At 45.4% G+C, this 19,468-nt stretch overlaps 1 protein-coding gene across 2 annotated transcripts in view; it reads left to right on the plus strand.

Moving 5' to 3' along the window:
• The window catches only part of LOC140390074 (lactosylceramide 4-alpha-galactosyltransferase-like), a 39,486-nt gene that overhangs the window by 12,147 nt on the left and 7,871 nt on the right, over positions 1-19,468 (plus strand). Inside the window, exons 2-3 of one of the 2 annotated variants that reach the window (XM_072474950.1) lie at positions 11,274-11,313; positions 17,497-17,947. In XM_072474950.1, the coding sequence (XP_072331051.1) occupies positions 17,531-17,947 (417 nt within the window). In that variant the 5' untranslated portion in view covers positions 11,274-11,313; positions 17,497-17,530. The remainder of the gene's footprint in view (positions 1-11,273; positions 11,314-17,496; positions 17,948-19,468) is intronic. The other variant, XM_072474949.1, reaches the window with a different exon arrangement.

Genomic DNA, 19,468 nt, shown 5'->3' on the forward strand with positions numbered 1-19,468 from the left:
ATGTCTAGGGCAGTCACTCTCACCTCACCTCTGGCATTCAGCTCTTTTTTTGTGCATGTTTGGAACAATGTTGTAATGAGGATAGGGGCTGACCCTGGTAGAACCCAAACTGAGCATCAGTGAGCAGGTTATTGCGGTGTCAATGCCACTTGACAGCACTATCTTTTTTTTTAAAGTTAGAGTACCCAACTCTTTTTTTCAATTAAGAGGCAAATTAACATGGCCAATTCACCTACCTGGCACATCTTTTTGGGTTGTGGGAGTGAGACCCATGCAGACACGGGTAGAATGTGCAAACTCCACACAGACAGTGACCCGGGGCCGGGATCGAACCTGGGACCTCGGCGCTGTGAGGCAGCAGCTACTGCGCTACCGTGCCCCGTCTGCTTGACAGCACTGTTGACAACACATTCCATCACTTTGCTGATGATCTGGAGTAGAAGATGGGCCAGTAGTTGGCCAAATTTGAGTTTAAATTACTTCTGTGGATAGGACATATCTGGGAAATTCTCCCCATTGTTGGAAAAATACCACTGTTGTATCTGTACGAGAACATTTTAGCTAAGTACTCAGCACTACAGTTGGGATGTTACCAGGATATCTGTGATGTTGGGGACCTCAGGAGGAATCTGAGATAGATTGCCCGCTCAGCACTTCGGGCTGATCATGGTTACAAATGCCTCAGCCTTGTTTTTTAACTGCTGTGCTGGGCTTCTCCATGATTGAGAAAGAGAAAATTAGTGGCCCTTATCCATTGGTTAGTTGTTTAATTGAGCACCACCATTTACGACTAGATGTGGCAGGACTGCAGAGCTGAGATCTGATCTGCTGGTTGTGAGATTATTGTTCCAATTAATTAGTCTGAGCATCTTTCTTACTGCGATCCATCCTATTATGCCACCTCAGCCCACAACTTTATTGCACCTGACTCAACATTTTGTAATGCTTTTCCTGGCGAGTTTTCCACCTGTGTAATTCCCGTACGCTGCTGGGTAGAGCTGATTTCACACCAGTTCATCCATCACTCCTGTGCTCATTGAACTACACTGTCGAGTTTCCTGCTTATCCTTCAAACACAAACTCATCAATCACTCAATAGGATTGGTAAACTATATTGTGAGTTTTTTAGTCGAAGATTACGGTAGCACATACGCATAACCAGCGAGCTTTTACTAGTACCTTGATTGGTCAAACACATTCCTACTACATCACATGACTGATGGCATCAAATCCTGTCTGATAATGTACACAGAATATGGACTTGTCTACTTAAAGATATTCAACATATATTGGCTCCCAGTCCGCATGGGCTGTACCTCAATTTTAAATTTTTCATTCTCATATTCAAGCCTTTCCACGATTTCACCTCTCACTATTTCTTTAAGCTGACAACGCTTCAAGATTTCTGTCTTCCTCCAATCCCCCACTTCCTTTGCTCTGCCATTGACAGCCGTGGCTTCAGCAATCCTACCTCATCCAGTCCGGGTCTGTGTACAGTTCCGAACTTCATAAGCAGGATATGGAGGTGGTGGAAATAAAATTACTTGGATGAGAACAGTACTGAGAGCTTATAACCATCAGGAAAGTTTGAACAGGCTGTTCCTCTAGGGTAGAGCAGCATTTAGAGGTCAGTAACAATTGTATCAGAAGGTTTTGGCTGGCCATGGAAAAGGACAAGGAACAATCCAGAGCCGGAATAATTTCTTTTGAAATTGTTTTTATTGGGTTTTCTCTTATTTATAAACAGTTGTTGTGTGTTAACATTATATTTGTCTTGCCTGCGCTAATTTACTTTATTGTACAGAAAGGTTTATTTTGTCCTTCATTTAATTAACTCTGTACATTTCGCTGCCCTCAGGATCGGTTTATAATTCCACCCCCTTCCCTGTTGCCTTTTCTTCCTCTCCTCTCCCCCTCTTTGGCTTCAGCACACTTGTGGTTTCCCCACCTTCCGTCCATTTCTCTACGCCTCGGCATTTCTCTTTGAATTCAGATACTTTAGTTCAATCTGATCACAGAGTCCCTTGTAATTCTCCAACACAGAGCAGTGGTTATCACAGCTTTCAGGCCGTCAAATGCCTGTTGAAACTCTGCTGTCCACTGGAATTTGTTACAGTTCTTGAGCAAGTCCGTCAGTGGAGCAATCACGCTACAAAAATGTTTCACAAATGTTTGAACAAATTCACTCATGCCAAGAAATCGCATTAGTTCCCTTTGTGTCGAGGGTATCAGAAAATCTTCAAGGTAAGTGACTTAGGGTTTTCCAAATTTACTTTTGGCTAGGGTAACTACCACACCCGCCTCCTGAAGTCGATCAAATAACTCCATCAGATGTTTTAAATGTTCCTTCCATGTCTGGCTGAAAATTACCAGATCGTTGATGTATACCACACAATTGGGTAATCCTGAAACAACTTTGTTAGTTAACCATTGAAGTGTGGCTGGGGCGTTTATCATGCCAAATGGCACAGCTTTGAATTGGTATCTACCATCTGGAGTCACAAAAGCTGAAATCTCCTTCGCCCTTTCGGATAAAGGTACCTGCTAGTAACCTTTAAGTAAACCCAGTTTAGAAATAAAAGCTGATTGTCCCACTTGCTCAATGCAATCCTCCAAATGTGGGATAGGATAAGAGTCCGTTCTTGTAACTGCATTAACCTTTCTATAGTCCACAAAATGTTGCTTTTAAAGGTTCACCGACCACTGGTAACAATACTAAAACTTTATCTCCACTGGCAAAACTGCGAACTTTGGATTTCTTGTCCGCTACCCGTTTCATCACATTTTGTGCAACTTTTAAATGTTGTCTAGCCAATTCACCTGCTCTATTTAATCGTTCCCTAAAATTTGACACGTAATCCAATAATGTAAGTTCTGATTTCTCATTCACCAATTTTCTCTTAATCAATTTAAGTGGTCCTCTTACCTCATGACCAAAAATTCGTTCAAAAGGACTGAATTTGGTTGACTCATTAGGTGAATCCCTAATTGCAAACAGTATGAATGGAATTAATTATCCCAATCCTCTGGCTAACCTTGACAATAAGCCCTCAACATTGTCTTTAATGTCTGATGCCACCTTTCTAACGCTCCCTGCAATTCTGGATGGTACGCAGTTGATTTAAATTGTTTTATTCCTAAGCTATCCATAACTTCTTTCAATAACCGTGAGGTAAAATTCGATCCTTGATCCGATTGTATTTCTGTGGGTAGTCCATATCTGGTAAAGAATTTAATTAACTCCTCCACAATCTTTTTAGCTGTAATATTACATACTGGAATGGCCTCTGGAAACCTAGTAGACACATCCATTATTGTCAAAAGATATTGATTCCCACTTTTTGTTTTAGGAAGTGGTCCGACACAATCAATTAAGACCCTTGTAAAAGGTTCCTCAAATGCTGCAATGAGTGTTAAGGGCGCTGGTTTTATCACTGCTTGAGGTTTCCCTATCACTTGACATGTGTGACATGATTGACAAAATCTAACTACATCTTTATGTAGTCCAGGCCAATAAAAATGTTTCTGGATTTTAGCTTGAGTTTTCCTTATTCGCAAATGACCTCCCACTGGTACCTCACGTGCAACTCGCAACACTTCCTTTCTATACCCTACTGGCAATACTACTTGATGAACTTCTGCCCACTTTTCATCCGCCTGCATATGTAAAGGTCTCCATTTTCTCATCAAGCCATCACTTTTACGGTAATAACACTCTGGTATACACTCAGATTCCTCTTCCGTATATGCTTTCTGATACATCCGTTTTAATTCTATATCTTTCTGTTGTAACGCTGCCAATTTTCCTGAACTAAAAATATCTGCCTCATCCTCCACCTGTTCTTGTAGTTTTTCAACCATCTGATCAAAAATCGTTTCTGATAATTGCATTTCAACTTCATCGTCACTGTTTGATTTCTCCTCTTGTCTTAACATGTGACTTTGCGACGTTGTTACTACACAATCCGGAAAAATCCCAGGATATTCGTCCTTCAACACTTCAGTTGTCTGATTTTCCACTGTCTTATCAGCCACAGCAGGCATCACTCACACCTGCGATCCAGCTATATCATTACCCAAGATAAACTGTATTCCTGGACAAGATAGTTTCTCTATTACTCCTACTACCACTTCACCACTCTTCACTGAAGTTTCCAACCTTACCTTATATAATGGAACACTACTCCTCTCACCCTGAATTCCACATATTACATTTATATTACATATAACATTTTCTGGTTATATTCTTCCCAGACTACATAACTCCCATCTCTTACCATTAAAGATTGACGAGCTCCCATATCTCTTAAAATTGTGACTTCTTTACCTGCTCCTCCTGATATACATGAGTAAACTTTACCCACACAAGTAAATTCTTCAAAGAGATCTGGTACCTTCTTATCAATCATCTCTTGATCAGGCTGTACAATCATTTGCACCTCCTTCACTTCACTTGGGCTTTCCTTTACCACTTTAACAAACCGTACTGTCTTGTCCTGTTTTACCACATCTGCCTTTCCAGTGCTTTTCTTCAACCACCAACTCTGTGGCTTTACATGGCCTAGTTTATTGCAGTGAAAACATTTGAAATTTTTCATTTCTTTTCCACCCACCTGGATTTCTTTTTAAATCTGAGGTACGCTCTCCTTATTATCTCCCAATCAGATCACCTTTAACTTTACCACTTGAGTATTTCTCATGTCCCCAGTTTCCATCCCTCATAGGTGAAACTGATGTCGGAAACCAAGCTTTGATTTATGAACTAATTCATAATCATCTGCCATTTCTGCTGCTAATGTCACAGTTTTAACCCTCTGCTCTTCCACATGAGTTCTCACTACATCGGGAATTTAATTTTTAAACTCCTCCAAAAGTCTAATTTCTCTGAGAGCTTCATATGTTTGGTCTATTTTCAAAGCCCTTATCCACCTCTCAAAATTACTTTGTTTGAGCCTTTTAAACTCCATGTATGTTTGACCAAATTCTTTCCTTAAATTTCTAAACCTTTGTCTGTCAGCTTAAGGCACTAGTTCATAGGCACCTAAGATGGATTTTTTCACCTCCTCGTACGTCCCAGATACCTCCACCGGTCGTGGTGCAAATACTTCACTAGCGCTACCTATCAGCTTTGTTTGAATCAGTATACCCACATGTCCTGTGGCCATTTCATTTGTTTAGCTACCTTCTCAAATGAAATGAAAAAGGCTTCTACCTCCTTCTCGTCAAATGTTGGCAGTGCTTGGGCATATTTAAATAGATTCCCACCAAGCCTTCGACTTTGATGCTCTTTCTCACTATCCTCATCACTATCAACCAACTGTACGTTTCCCTTTACGTCTGCCAATTTTAACTGACTATCATCTTTCATGGCCATTTTCTGAAGTTCAAACTCTCTCTCTTTATCTGTTTCTCTGATCTGTATCTCCCTTTCTGTTTCTTTTTATTCTGCCAGGACTATTCTTTCGGTTTTCCTTTCTTCTCTCTCTTTTTCCTCTCTCTCACTTTCTCTTTCTTTTTCCTCTCTCTCTCTTTCGTGTTTAAGCTGCTTTATTTCTTTCTCATGTTCCATTTGTTTAATTTGGACCTGAATTTTTGCCATTTCCAATGAGTCAAACTGTATCTCAGGTAACTTTAAATGCTTAGCCACCGCAATAGTTACCTCACCTTTTTGCATTTTGTCAGGTAATGTTAACTGCAATGTTTTTGCCAAATCTAACAGTCTGCTTTTAGTCTCTGTCCGTAAAGTGCTGCGTGTGACCATCTCCACCCCCAAATACTTCAGAGCCTCTGAAAGAGCCATTGTCCACAACACACACCCTACTTAAACTAAAATACCACACCAGAAAAGCACCCACAATATGCTCACCCCTCACTGCCTTTAAGTTCACAAAGCCAATCCAATAGATAGACTTTTATCCTCCTCGAGCCCCCAATTTGTTATGGGCCAGGGATTAGAGAACCCCAAAGTGTATCATGGAGTTCACCTGACCCACAACTTCTAATAGATTGTGGTATGAGGAGCACGTGGCCCATTCTACAGGTGCGGCACAGGAGACATGGAAAAGTATTTTTAAAGCAAAACAATGTTTATTCTATTAACTCAAGTTAACCTTTTTAAAACAAACAGTGAGCATCTTAGCAACCATTAATTCAAATACAACCCCAAAGAATACAACACTAAGTAATGTGTATGCTGTCCTTTTAACATCCAAAAGACTTACAAAAAACATGAACCTTTAACAGAAGCACATCAGGTTAAAGTCACTACTCAGAACATTTATAATTCTGAATTCACCAAATGATCAAGAGACAGTCTGTTGATGGCAGAGAGAACAGCAGTACAGTTGCTTTGTCTGGTTTCAGCGCCAACACTGAAAACGAAACCAAAAAGACAAAGGCACACCCAAGCTTTTCCACCCAATTCATGAACTTTGGACTCATAAATATTATTTGGTATTGTATGATCATCACTGCCATCATGATTTGTACATGTCATCACTTATCTACCTATTTTGTTCAATTTTCTTTCACACTGTACAGAAAATATGTAACACGAAAAAAGGGGGGATGTGGTGATATGCATCACTGTAAATACACAAGGGGTTAATTTAAATACACTAAGACTAAGTAAACACTAGAGGGATCACCAGAGACATCATGACATGCAGACATACAGCTAATGAACACATAGAATAGGACACGACCAATGGGCAGTCAAGACACCCAGAGGTGACACTACCACAAGGGGGCTACCCATATAAAAGGACAGGGCACACATGCTCTTTCTCTTTCCACAGGCGACACTCAGAAAGAAGCACAGGGGCAGATCAGAAGCACCACACCCACCGCATGGCTTAGAGCAGACTGGTTAGTTAGACTGAGTTACTATAGCAAGATTAGCAGGAGAGTCAAACTCAAGTAGGAGAATTGTTAACTGTTCAATAAATGTGTTAAACCTATCTCCAAGTCAGAACCTTCCTTTGTCAGAGCATACATCAAGGAAGCAGCTTATGCTACATGAAGAAGCATGACACAACAGTCAGGACCTATTTTCCTGGCCTTCCTCTTTCCCCTTAGGCTCCCTTGGGACGTTACCAACCTTTTCACCTCGGCTTCGGGGCTATCACCCTGTCGCTCTGGTCCGAGGCGGCCCTCTCCAACTCCAGAATCGTTTTCTCCTGTGCCTCCATTTTCCTTCCCAGGCCTTCGATAGTCTGCTGCATTTTATGCGTTGTCTCCACCAGCACCTCCTTCATCATTGAGTGGAGCTCCGACCAGATCACCTCCTTTATGGTGCTTAGCTCCTTTTTTATCACGTTTCTCTACTCTTCCCCCTGTGCGGGGGGGATGCTGGTCGCTGCGTCCTGCTCCCGCTCCGCTGTTTGGTCCCCCAGTCTTTTCCCTTCCAGGCTCGCCCAAACCTCCGTCTCGTCTCGTGGGGCCACCTGCCTGTGCATATGCCGCTGCTGCTCTTTTCCTCATTGCTGCTGCTCCTTGTGTCTCGCCATCCCTTCACTTTGGTATTTTTCTTTTCTCCAGCCATCTGTCTCTCTCTCTCTCTCGCTCTTCACGCTGCTGTTCCTTACCCTGAGGTTGCTCTCCCCTCCCCCACTCCTCTCGTGTCTCGCCGGCTCTGGTCTGCCTCAGGTTTCAGGTTTAGGTATTACTTTATTTGTCTGTCCGATTTTGTTTATGTTTTGTGGTTAGTCCCCCCCCCCCCCCCGGTTGACGGATCCCCCGCTCCCCACCAGGGCGGCCGCGGACTGGGTCCGCAGCCGCCACTCCGAGTTCTCGCCAGGTGGAACCATGAATGAAACACACCAGCGAAAACTCGGCCAGTTGTTGGCGGAGAATGGTTGCATGGGCCTCTTTCAATGGCCCCCGACCGGTCTGCATCTACTGCGCACGACTGGCGGCCATTCTCCGAGAATTGCAGGAAAGCATTGGACTCGATCGTGGGTCTTACACCCCTATTCTCCGTCCCCGCGCCGAGCTTGATTTCGGCGGGGAGCCTTGGCGAACACCGTCCAGGATTCCTGCCTTCCTTGGCCACAGAGGTGGCGACAGAGGACTGGAGAATTGTGAATGTTACACACTTGTTCAAAAAGATGTACAAGGATAAAGCCGGTAACTACAGACCATTCAGTTTGACTTCAGTCGTAGTGAAACGCTTGGAAACTATCGTGTGGGTAATTAAGGAAAGTCAGCATAGAGTCATTGGAGGAAAATTGGCTAAGATTCTCTGACCCCCGATGGGTCGGAGAATCCCCGGGGGAGGCGCGAATGCTGCCCAGATGCCGGCTGCCCTATTTGCCGGCGCCGTTTTTCGGGCACCGGTGGGATTCCCGCCACGCCAGTCGGGGACCGTTGACAGCGGACCCTCCGGCGATTCTCCAGGCCCCGCTGGGCTGAGCGGCGGTCCAGTTTTGACCAGACCCGCCGCTGTGAATTACTCACCTCACGCACGGCGGGGCCTGGCAGGCAAGTGTGCGGGGGTGGTTCTGGGGGGGGGCGCGGGGGGATCTGACCACGGGTGGGGCCCCCACCGTAGCCTGGCCCGCGATTGGGGCCTACCGATCCTGCAGGCGTGCTGTTTCCGTGGGGGCCTTCTTTCCTCTGCGCCGGGCCTACTGTCAGGCTCCGCCATATTGCCCAGGGGCTGGCGCAGAGAGGAGAACCCCCGCACATGCACAGAAATACGCCGGCCGGTCCGCGCATGTGCGAGATCACGGTGGGCGTTCCGCTGGCGTTGGCTGGAGCGGCGCCAACCCCTCCAGCGTTAAACTAGCCCCCGAAAGTTTGGAGAGTTCCTGCCCATATAAAAAGCTGTTGACAGAGTGGACTTAGTCCCCAGAAGGGAGAATCCCACCCATCATGTTTGACTAACTTGCTAGAGTTTTTTGATGAGGTAACAGAGAAGGTTGAAAAAGACAATGCTGTTATCGTGGTACATGTGGATTTTGAAAAGGCATTTGAGAGTGCCACACAACAAACCTTTGAGCAAAATTCTAGCTCATGGAATAAAAGGGAAAATAGTCACTTGGATAAGAAATTGGCTGAGTAACAGGAAACAGAGAGTAGTGATGAAAAACTGTTTTTCAGATTGGGAGAAGGTTTGTCGTGGAGTCCCCAAGTGTCAGTGTTGGGACCTTTGTTCTTACTGATGTATATCAATGACCTAGACTGTGGTGTGCAGGGCATGATTTCAACATTTTCAGAAGATACACAAATTGGAAATGTTGTCAATTGTGATGAGGATAGTCTTGAAATCCAATTGGGTAAACAAGTGGCAGATGAAGTTTAATGTCTGGAGGCCCGCCATGGATCATGTATACCCGTAACGGGGGCAACCCCAGCCTTGCCTCTCCTGCCGACCCCCCCATAACTCCCACTGACCATAGAGACCTGCAGATGGTGTGCCAGAGAAGGGGGTTGGGGGGGGGGGGGGGGGGGGCTGCGGGGGCGGGGGGGGGGGGGGGCGTGGTTTGGATTGATATTTGAAAATAAAGAATATTCAAGGTCACGGGGGAATGGCAGAGGAGTGGAACTAGATAGAATGCTCTTTCAGAGAGACAGTGCAGACTCAATGAGCCAAATGGCCTCCTTTTGTACTGGAAAGATTCTGTGACTGACCGTGACCTGATCGAGATCTTTAAGAATATTCCATGGAATCCTGAAATGTAGAAGGAGGCCATTTGGCCCATCGAATCTGCACGACCCTCTATAAGAGGACCATTCCCCCACCCTAGCCCCTGAATCGCACCTAACCACCACCTTGGAACACTAAGGGGCAATTTAACATGGTCATTCCACCTAATCTGCATATCTTTGGACTTGGAGGAAAGCGGAGCACCTGGAGGAAACTTACGTCGGCACTGGGAGGATGCACAAACTCCACACAGTCACCGAAGGCCAGAATCAAACCTGGGTCCCTGGTGCTGTGAGGCAGCAGTGCTAACCGCTGTACCACCCTGAACAAATCAGAAGATTGCCACCTGGAAGAAAGTGTCCTGCTTACCTTCCCCTTCATGTTGCAGTGCAGTGTCTGTAGCTCAGCCTGCAGATCATTGGGCAGGATTCTCCAATAATGGGGCTATGTCATCACGCACGCGAAAAAACACGAACAAATCACTCTGGACTTACCTGGAGAAAGTCCAGGGTGATTCTCCTACCTGAAGGGGGCTAGCAGGACCCTGGAGTGCTCATCGCAGCTCTGGCTGCCGATACGGGGCCCTGCACTTCCGGTCGGGGGTCCGCGCATGCGCACACTGGCGGCCTGTGGCGACTGCCCTGCACGACATGGCAGACCCCGATCGGTAGCCTGGCCGTCCTGGAGCCAGCCCCCCCCCCCGCCCCCCCCCCCGCCCCCCGTGAATGATCCCCCCGTCCCCTACCAGGGCGGCTGGGGACTGAGTCCGCAGCCACCACGCCGAGTTCACGACGGAATCATGAGAGAACCACGCCGGCGGGAACTCGGCCAGCTGCACTCAGTGAATCGCCGCGGGGGCCTCTTTTAATGGCCCCCGACCGGCACCGCATCGACCGCGCGCGCGTAATTGGTGGCGATTCTCCGGGAACCAGAGAATCGCAGGAGCAGCGTCGGACCCGATCTCGGGTTTGACGCCCATTCTCCGCCCTCGCGTGAAGCCTGATTTCAGCGTGGAGGCTCGGAGAATCCCGCACCTTTTCTGTGGATCACACTGGCATCAACAGTGACTTCATACTGCAGCTGCAACACATTACCTGCATTCCTTATTGCATTTTAGTTACTTAATTGATTTTTTAATTGATACCTGTTCTCACCATTTACTGAACTGATTAAAACCTTAGTAATATATAAATCTTACCACTTAAAACTAAAATACAACTCACCTTCTGCTTGCACCTTCTTAACTAAAGTAAAGTAACCATAGTCCCAGAGTACCAGAGGCTGCTTTCCCCTTTCAGAGGGGGAGCTGACGGTGGTGATTTAACCTTAGAGAGGCAAGGTTGAGAAGACAGAGTCTTCATGAATGACCTCAGCTGGTACGGATCTTAATCATGATGAGGTAGCTACTTCAGAATTTTAATTAAAAATTTCTAATTTCCAGCTATTTACACACACACCCTAATAGCAGTGAACTACTTTAGCTATTTACAGACATTCCCTAACAGCAGTTACTCACCAACCAATCAACCCACAGCTGTCACTGATTTTTTTCAAACTCTGTCAGCGCGTGCCAGCTCCTGAAGGCCCCGAGTCTCACTCGCTATTTATTCGCTCCTCACTTTAGGTGCATCCTCGCCTGTACGATCTCTCTCTGTTTCCTGAAGGTAAGCAAAGTGAAGGTTTTGTGATATCTGCATTCCTCCAATTCTGGTGTCAGGCACAACCTCTATTTTTAAATTGCTGTGTCATTGGCTGCTGTATGCTCCAGAATTCCCTCCTTAAACCTTGACACCTCTCTGCCTCTCCCAGTTCCTTTTAGGGTTTCCTCCGGGTGCTTCGGTTTCCTCCCACAGTCCCAAGATGTGCAGGTTCGGTGGATTGGCCACACTAAATTGCCCTTAGTGTCTAAAAAGGTTAGGTGGGGGTTTCTGGGTTGCAGGGATAGGGATAGGTCTTGGGTAGGGTGCTCTTTCCAAGGGCCAGTGCAGACTTGATGGGCCAAATGGCCTTCTGCACTGTAAATTCTATGACTCCTTAAAACTTAACCCTTTGATTGATATTTTATCTGATATTCTGTTATGTGGCTTAGTGTCAAATACTATTGTGAAGCGTCTTGCGATGTTTTACAATCTTAAGGATGCTGTATTAAGGATGGCACTGTAGCACAGTGGTTAGCACTGTTGCTTCACAGTGCCAGGGTCCCAGGTTCGATTCCCGACTTGGGTCACTGTCTGTGTGGAGTCCGCACGTTCTCTGCGTGTCTGCGTTGGTTTCCGCCAGGCGCTCCAGTTTCCTGCCCCAAGTCAAGAAAGACTTGAGGTGCTTCTGAGGTGAATTGGACATTCTGAATTCTCCCTCGGTGTACCCAAGCATGCGCCGGAATGTGACGACTCGGAGACATCATTCAGTGTTAATTAAAGCCTACTTGTGACAATAAACATTATTATTATTATTATTATTATTAATGTAATTTGTTGAAGCCTCAATTCCTGGATATTGGCCAGATCCTGACATACGGAAGGTAGAAGGTTAAAGAGTGTAACTAACCCATTCCTTGAGTTAAATGCCAGACTTGTGATGTTCCAGTGTCCAATGCCTCAGAGGGATTGTTTTAACCCCCTGATAAATTCAGTCACTCAGTCCAAAATTCCCAGTTGAGGCGAAGAGATGGGTTATGATACCATCAATGTGTCTGACCATCCGAATTAAAATATGCAAAATTTAAATGGGTGGGGAATCTGCTCCCTGAAATGTGTGTAGAAAGGGAGTTTTCCAGAAAATTTGGCCGAGCTTCCTGAAATAGTCCTGCCCATCGAAAGGGCTAATGCCCAAAACTGTTGCTTCACCCTTTCCCCCTCTCTCCTGAAGCTGAGTTAAAGAGGCTGACTCATCCTCCAGAGGATTAACGCTTCATTTGATATGTTGACTTGTTTGTTATTTCAAACGCGTCCAGTTACAAGCCTCCCCTCGCAGCTGAGTGAGAGCAAAATGAGCCCTGTTGACCTGAAAGAGAATGCTAGTGGATCAGAGGGTGGGGGTTGTGAGGGTCGAGGGACCCCGTGTGTTCATGTCGAGGGGAATTGACAATAAACTATAGGCAGCTTGGGAAAGCTCCAAACCAAGTGACTGAGTTCACTGTCGCAGCTCAAACAAAGGCATCTGTGAGCTAATTTTGAACTGTAAAGTGTTATTCTATCTCCAAAACACAGGGCGTTGTTATGTGATCAAACATCATGCGGTCAAATTTCCAGGATGATATTCAAAACAAGCTGGAAGTCCTTCTGAGCAGGGCTTGTAAAGAACAGGAATCAAGAATCATCAGAATGGAAGAAAACATGAGGGAATATTGTAATCAGAAATGTTGGCACAGGGAAAGGAGAGAGAGAGAGAGAGAGAGAGAGAGAGATAAGATTTGAAGGTCTGTGTGTGAGTGAGTGTGTGTGTTTGCCGACACATCAATCCGCTTTGCATACAGGATAAGAATGACAGGACCATCGAGTCTGCACTGGCTCTCGCAAAGAGCATTCTACCTAGTCCCACTCCCTGACCGTATGCCCATAACTTTGCCTGTCCTTTCTTTTCAGACAACAATCCAATTCCCTTTAGGATGCCTCGATTGAACCTGCCTCTGCCCCCTTCTAGAAAGTTCATTCTGTGTGAAGACGATTTTTCCTAACATCGCTTTCACTTTTTGGCAATTATTTTGAATCTGTGCCCTTCAGTTATTGATGCCCCCCTTGAGAGGAAACAATTTCTCACTATTTATCCTGTCCATACCTCTCAGGAGCTTGAATACCTCCATCAAGTCTCCCCTCAGTCTTTTCTCCAAGGAAACAGTCTCAACTTCTCCAATCTATCTTCACAGCTCCAGTTCTTTATCCCTGGAATCATACTTGTGATTCTCGTCTGTACTCTCTCCAATGTCTTCACATTCTTTCTCCTGTATAGCGCCCATAACTGAACACAGTACAACAGCTGAGCTCCCACTAGTGTCTTATACAATTTCAACATGACCTCTTTGCATCCATACATTTATTTCTATGATTTCTGCTTCCCGCCTATGACTTGGAGGATGTGATTCAACGGCCTTGTCGTGCCTGTTGAATCTTGGCGAGGTGAATTCAACAAGGCTGTTGAATCTTGCGAGGTGCCTCTTTCACGATTCGCCATGTTCAAACTTAACGGAGTCTTGCGAGAAGTCGCAATCTGGATCTCATTCTCGCTGGGTGAGATCCAGATATGCATATAATGGCTCATTTAAATATGCATTCGCCAGATTCTACCGACGTCCGGGATTCACCAGCCGCGCCTGGGAGACCTCGCCAAGGCGTCCTTTAGTACTGGTCCACACAAACGTGGACCAGCTGGAACGGCACCTGGGAGGGTCGCCAAGGTCATTGGAAATCTCTGCAGGTCGGGAATTGGGCAGAGTTTACCCATATTTAATGTTAATAAATCATTTATAGCTTTAGCTACAAGTGTTCTTGTAATGTTAATCAGGCCATCCGACAAGAATATTGCACGCACCTGCCCCGTCATGCACCTGCCCTGTCTGCACCTGCCCTGGCAAGCATTGCCAAGCCACGTATTGCTCTGCCAAGAAAACCGCAGACTTGAACCTTTAACAACTTACCTGAGTATAGCAGCTACAATTAGGAAACGACAGGGTGTCCTCCCTTCACCCATATCTTCTCGTGCTCCTCCCCTAGAGAGGCTTCACTGAGCCTTCCATGTTTTAGCCGAGATCAGAAGATGTGACTGAAATAAATCCTGAGGGTTGGGTCGCAGGAATCTTCATGAGCCGGTCAGCGTTGGCACTTACCATAAAGCTTTGGCCATTGTAAATAGTTGAGATCAATGCCAATGAGCCAAGCAATAAAATGCTCTGTCCTTCCATTTCCTTGAATGCCTCTATTAATTCCCTAGTCTCATCCTCTAAGGGACCAATGTTTACCTGAGCTAGTCTCTTCCTTTTTTCCTTTGTTGACATCTCACTGTGTTTTTATATTTCTTGCCAGTTTACTCACCCATTCTTATTCCTCCTTCAGTTTTAGTCATTCTTTGCTGGTTTCTAAAATGTTCCCAGTATTCTCCGCTACCATTGAACTTCATAGCATTGTATATTCATCCTGTAATGAAGAACTTGTTGTATGAAGAACGTTTGAGGACTCTGGGTCTGTACTCGTTGGAGTATAGAAGGATGAGGGGGGATCTTATTGAAACTTACAAGGTACTGCGAGGCCTGGATAGAGTGGACATGGAGAGGATGTTTCCACTTGTAGGAAAAACTAGAACCAGAGGACACCATCTCAGATTAAAGGGACGATCCTTTAAAACACAGATGAGAAGGAATTTCTTCAGCCAGAGGGTGGTGAATCTGTGGAGCTGTTTGCCGCAGAAGGCTGTGGAGGCCAAATCACTGAGTGTCTTTAAGACAGAGATAGATATGTTCTTGATTAATAAGGGGATCAGGGGTTATGGGGAGAAGGCAGGAGAATGGGGATGAGAAAATATCAGCCTTGATTAGATGGTGGAACGGACTCGATGGGCCGAGTGGCCTAATTCTGCTCCTATGTCTTATGGTCTTATTTTGTTTTACAATTTGATACCATCCTTCACTTCCCCAGTTAGCCACAGGTGATACATTCTTCTCAATAGGATATACCTTTGTTGAGAATTATGAAGCATCTCCTTAAATGTCTGCCATCACTTCTCTACCATCTTGCCTTTTAACTAGTTTTCCCAGTCTACCCGAGCCAAAAATGTTCTCATACCTACGTAATGGCCTTTATTTAATTTTAAGACACTAGTTTAAGCCCAGGCTTCTCACCCTCCAATTGAATGTGAAATGTTATCATGTTATGATCACTCTTGCCTCGAGGATCCTTTTACTATTGAAATCATTAATTCATCCTGTTTCATTGTATTTCTGTGAACCTGTCCTGCAGGCTACCATTGCCAATTCAGCTTGACAGACCTACATGATTATTGCAGTACCTTTCTTAAGGCCCTATTACATTTCGATTTATACTCTATCCTACATTGTTGCTGCTGTCAAGGGCCTATTAACTACTCTCATAGGTAACTTATTTCCCTGTCTGTCTTATTTGTACCCAAACTGATTCTACAAGAGGAATGATCAGCTCTCATTGCCGGTGGGTGCGTTTTGTGGCGCGAGCAGAAAATATGACAAAAGTCCAAAACTGGATTTAATGTCATCGTTCCCCCTGTCAATGGTGGGTTGCATTTCCCATTGCTACATGCCGGGAATCTAATTTCAATACATTAGAATCTGCTCATTAAAATTTCATAACAATACATAAGCAGTGCGTACCTGGCGAACTGCACTTCTCCCGGGACGTTGAGGTTAGCTGGCTTCGTTTGATTTGGGCAGCACTCATGGTCATCAGCTCCAGGCTCCTCAGGCAGCACCATATCACTTTTAGGGGAGCTCACTGGAAAGTCTCCACCTACCAGACCAGTGGTAAGACGAGGTTGGCTTTTTAGTGACTGTAGGGCTCGAGCTTCCTGGGGAAGGGGAAGAAGTGGCCTCAAGATGATAAGGGCTGTGGAAACAGTCTCCAGATGAGATGAGGTAAATTACTCCTCTGATACTGAAGCAGTCCATGTCCACTTGCAGCAAGACCTGGACAACATCCAGGCTTGGGCTGACAAGTGACCAGTAATATTCATGTCACACAAGTGCCAGACAATGAATATATTCAGCATAAGGGAATCTCATCATTGCCCCTTGATATTTAATGGCATGACCATTGCTGACTCTTCTCAAGGGCAATTAGGGATGGACAATAAATGCTACCCTTGCCAGCGAAGCCCACATCCCCTCAAATGAATATAAAAAAGAAAAGATGGAGATGTGAGGGTGTGTGTGACTTGAGCTGGCAGTGAGTGAGATGCCGGTGAGTGTGTGTGGGCGGGTAAGTGAGTGAGTTGAGAGTGAAGAGATGGTTCACTTTTGCTGGCTGCACGGATGAGATTATTCATCATTCTGCACTGAATTGTCAACCTCTTGTGTACAGTGTTGGCACTGGCCACCGCCTCCCATGGTGCAGTGTTGAGATTGATGGACCTGCAGCCAAAGCAAAGGTAGAGGACATCACAGCTGGCCTCCACAACATCGCTAAATCAGAGAGCTGTGCTGTTCTTGGATTCTGGAGCCATGTCTTCATTGGGAACTGTGCGCATGGCTGCAGTTTATATATGGCACCTAGAGTGAGGAAGCGGTGGGATAATGGTGTGGCGGGCGAATCGGAGACCACCTGTCAGTGAGACGGCATGTTTCCCGATTCTGCATAATTTGAGGTGGGAAAGGGATGGTACTGTGCAAAATTGCTCCATTGCCGGTGGCAGGTAAAAGCTTGTTTCCCATGCCCATTGCCCCACTTAGCGTAATTCTGGGATGTTTATGCCCTCTCTCTTGATTTTCCACACCAAGATCATTTCCCACTACTGTATTGATCTCGCCCTTCATTAACAGAGCTACCCCACCTCCTTTTCATTTCTTTGTATTTTGAATGAGTTGATACCTCCATTAAATAAAGCAGAGCGAAATGTTCTGGGAATGCAATGTTCTGGGAATGCATTGATTTTATCTGTTAATGTTACCTGTGGTCATTTCGATGTTTTTAGCTGTTGGCATCACCCTGACTGTTCCACAATGTAATAAGGCTTTTGAATCTTGGGTCCTGAGGTTTTGAGTTATGTGATTTTTTTTTTTTTTTTTTTTTTTTCTCATTTAGGGCTCTTTATAAGGTAATTTTCCAGGAAGTAAAATAGCCTGAGGTTTTTCTTCCTGATAAATCGTTCCTCAATCTTTTTTGTTTCAGGGAAACATTTGAGGAAAAATCTCAGCTCAAGGTGATGAAGAAGCTTCAGAAAGTTCTCCTGGCTCTCCTTGTTCTCCTAGTTTTCATCATTTATTTTCTTCAACATGTTTCCCTCAGCTGTTATTTTCTGACCTGCTATTCAAAGGATGAATTCCCTTCAGATCTTGATGAGACAAACATAATGAAAGCTCCTGGGATTATGTTTGTTGAGACCACAGACACCGTGGAGCCCTCGGCACTTGCTGTTTGCTCAGTGGAATCGGCTAGTCTGAGAAACCCGGACAAACATGTTTATTACTTCCTGAAAGGATTCAGTGGGGAATTGTCGCATTATCCACGCTCTCGGCATAAAGCCATTCACGTGCTCGCATCATTGAAAAATGTGACCATTTCTCCTCTGAGTCTAAAAGCACTATTTCAGGAGACCCCTCTGAGCAGCTGGTATGAGCAGGTAAGGAGGTATGGTATACATTTAATAAATGTCAGTCATGGCTCAGTGGGCAGCGCTCAGGTGTGCTTTCACAAGCCCCCATTTCAGAATTTTGACGCCAGACTGAACTGATGCTCCAGTGCAGTACTGAGGGTTTGCTGCAGTGTTGAAGGTACAGTCTCGCAGATCAGATGTAAACCAAGGCCCTGTATACCGTCTCGGGTAGATAGAAAGTATCCCATGACATAAGTTTGAAGAACAGTGGAGTCTTCCATGTGCCATGATCAGATGATCTGTTTTGGTGATGTTCAGTGAGGGGTAAATATTGACCAGGATCCCAGCTGGAACTCCCCTGCACTTCTTGGGATTGTGTATCATCTACTCAGTCCCTAAATCGTTGAAGGTAGGGGTCTGACCATCTCCCTCACCTGGTTTTGCTTTCCTGTTAAAGAGGTATACCGGGGTGTGGTCACTGATATGTGTTAACAGCTACTTGGAGCCAGAGAAGAGAGCAGGGTGATGGCCTCTCGCGAGAATGACCAGCGGTGCGGCCGTTAGATTTCGCCCCTTGTAGTCCTGTATTGTAACTTCACCAGGTTGACTCCCTGTTAAGCATTCCCGGTGCTAGGGCAGCACGGTGGCGCAATGGTTAGCACTGCTGCCCTCACGACGGCGAGGTCCCAGGTTTGATCCTGGCTATGGGTCACTGACCGTGTGGAGTTTGCACATTCTCCCCGTGTTTGTGTGGGTTTCGCCTCCACAACACAAAGATGTGCAGGGTAGGTGAAGAGGTCAAGCTAAATTGCCCCTTAATTGGAATAAATGAATTGGGCGCTCTAAATTTAAAAAAAAAAAAAAGAAGAAAGTATTCCTGATGCTGGAACATGCTCTTCTGCATTCCTCTCTGAACCCGTCTTTGTCCCCAGGTTTGATGTCAGTGTGAGGTATCCGCTGGACCATAGGTTGACAGATTGTGGCCATATAACATTCTGCCGATGGTCCACAAAACTGAAACATTTAATTCTCTTTCTCTCTGCCAACCAGAGTAAGCCCAGCATTTGTTATGTGTATTTTGGGTTTCCTGTATTAGCAGTGATTTGCTCCATCCCTGTAACAGGTTTTGCTCCATCCCTGTAACAGGTTATCAACAAAATGCCTGTTGGACCCCCCCCCCCCCCCCCCCCCCCCCCCCCCCCCCCCCCCGTGCTGCTGGCCTGCCTTGGTCTGCTTTCAAAGCCAGCGATTTAGCCCTGTGCTAAACAGCCCCATATTGTCAACCATATTGCTGTGGGTTTGGAGTCACATGTAGGCCAGACCAGGTAAGGATGACATATTTCAGAAAAGACATTAGTGACACAGGATTTCCAACTATCAATGAATCATTGAGGCTGGCCAGTATAAATTGCGATTGTTTGAAATTTGGAATTTTTGGATTTGTGAAAGTCAAAGATTCAGCAGCATGCCTCTTCTCAACAATAATCAAGGAAAACAGACAAAACCAACCAGGGAGAGGTTATTTTATATCTTGTGTTGTGTATGAGC

Source organism: Scyliorhinus torazame, chromosome 14 (genome assembly GCF_047496885.1).
Source record: "Scyliorhinus torazame isolate Kashiwa2021f chromosome 14, sScyTor2.1, whole genome shotgun sequence".
Classification (NCBI taxonomy): Eukaryota; Metazoa; Chordata; class Chondrichthyes; order Carcharhiniformes; family Scyliorhinidae; genus Scyliorhinus; species Scyliorhinus torazame.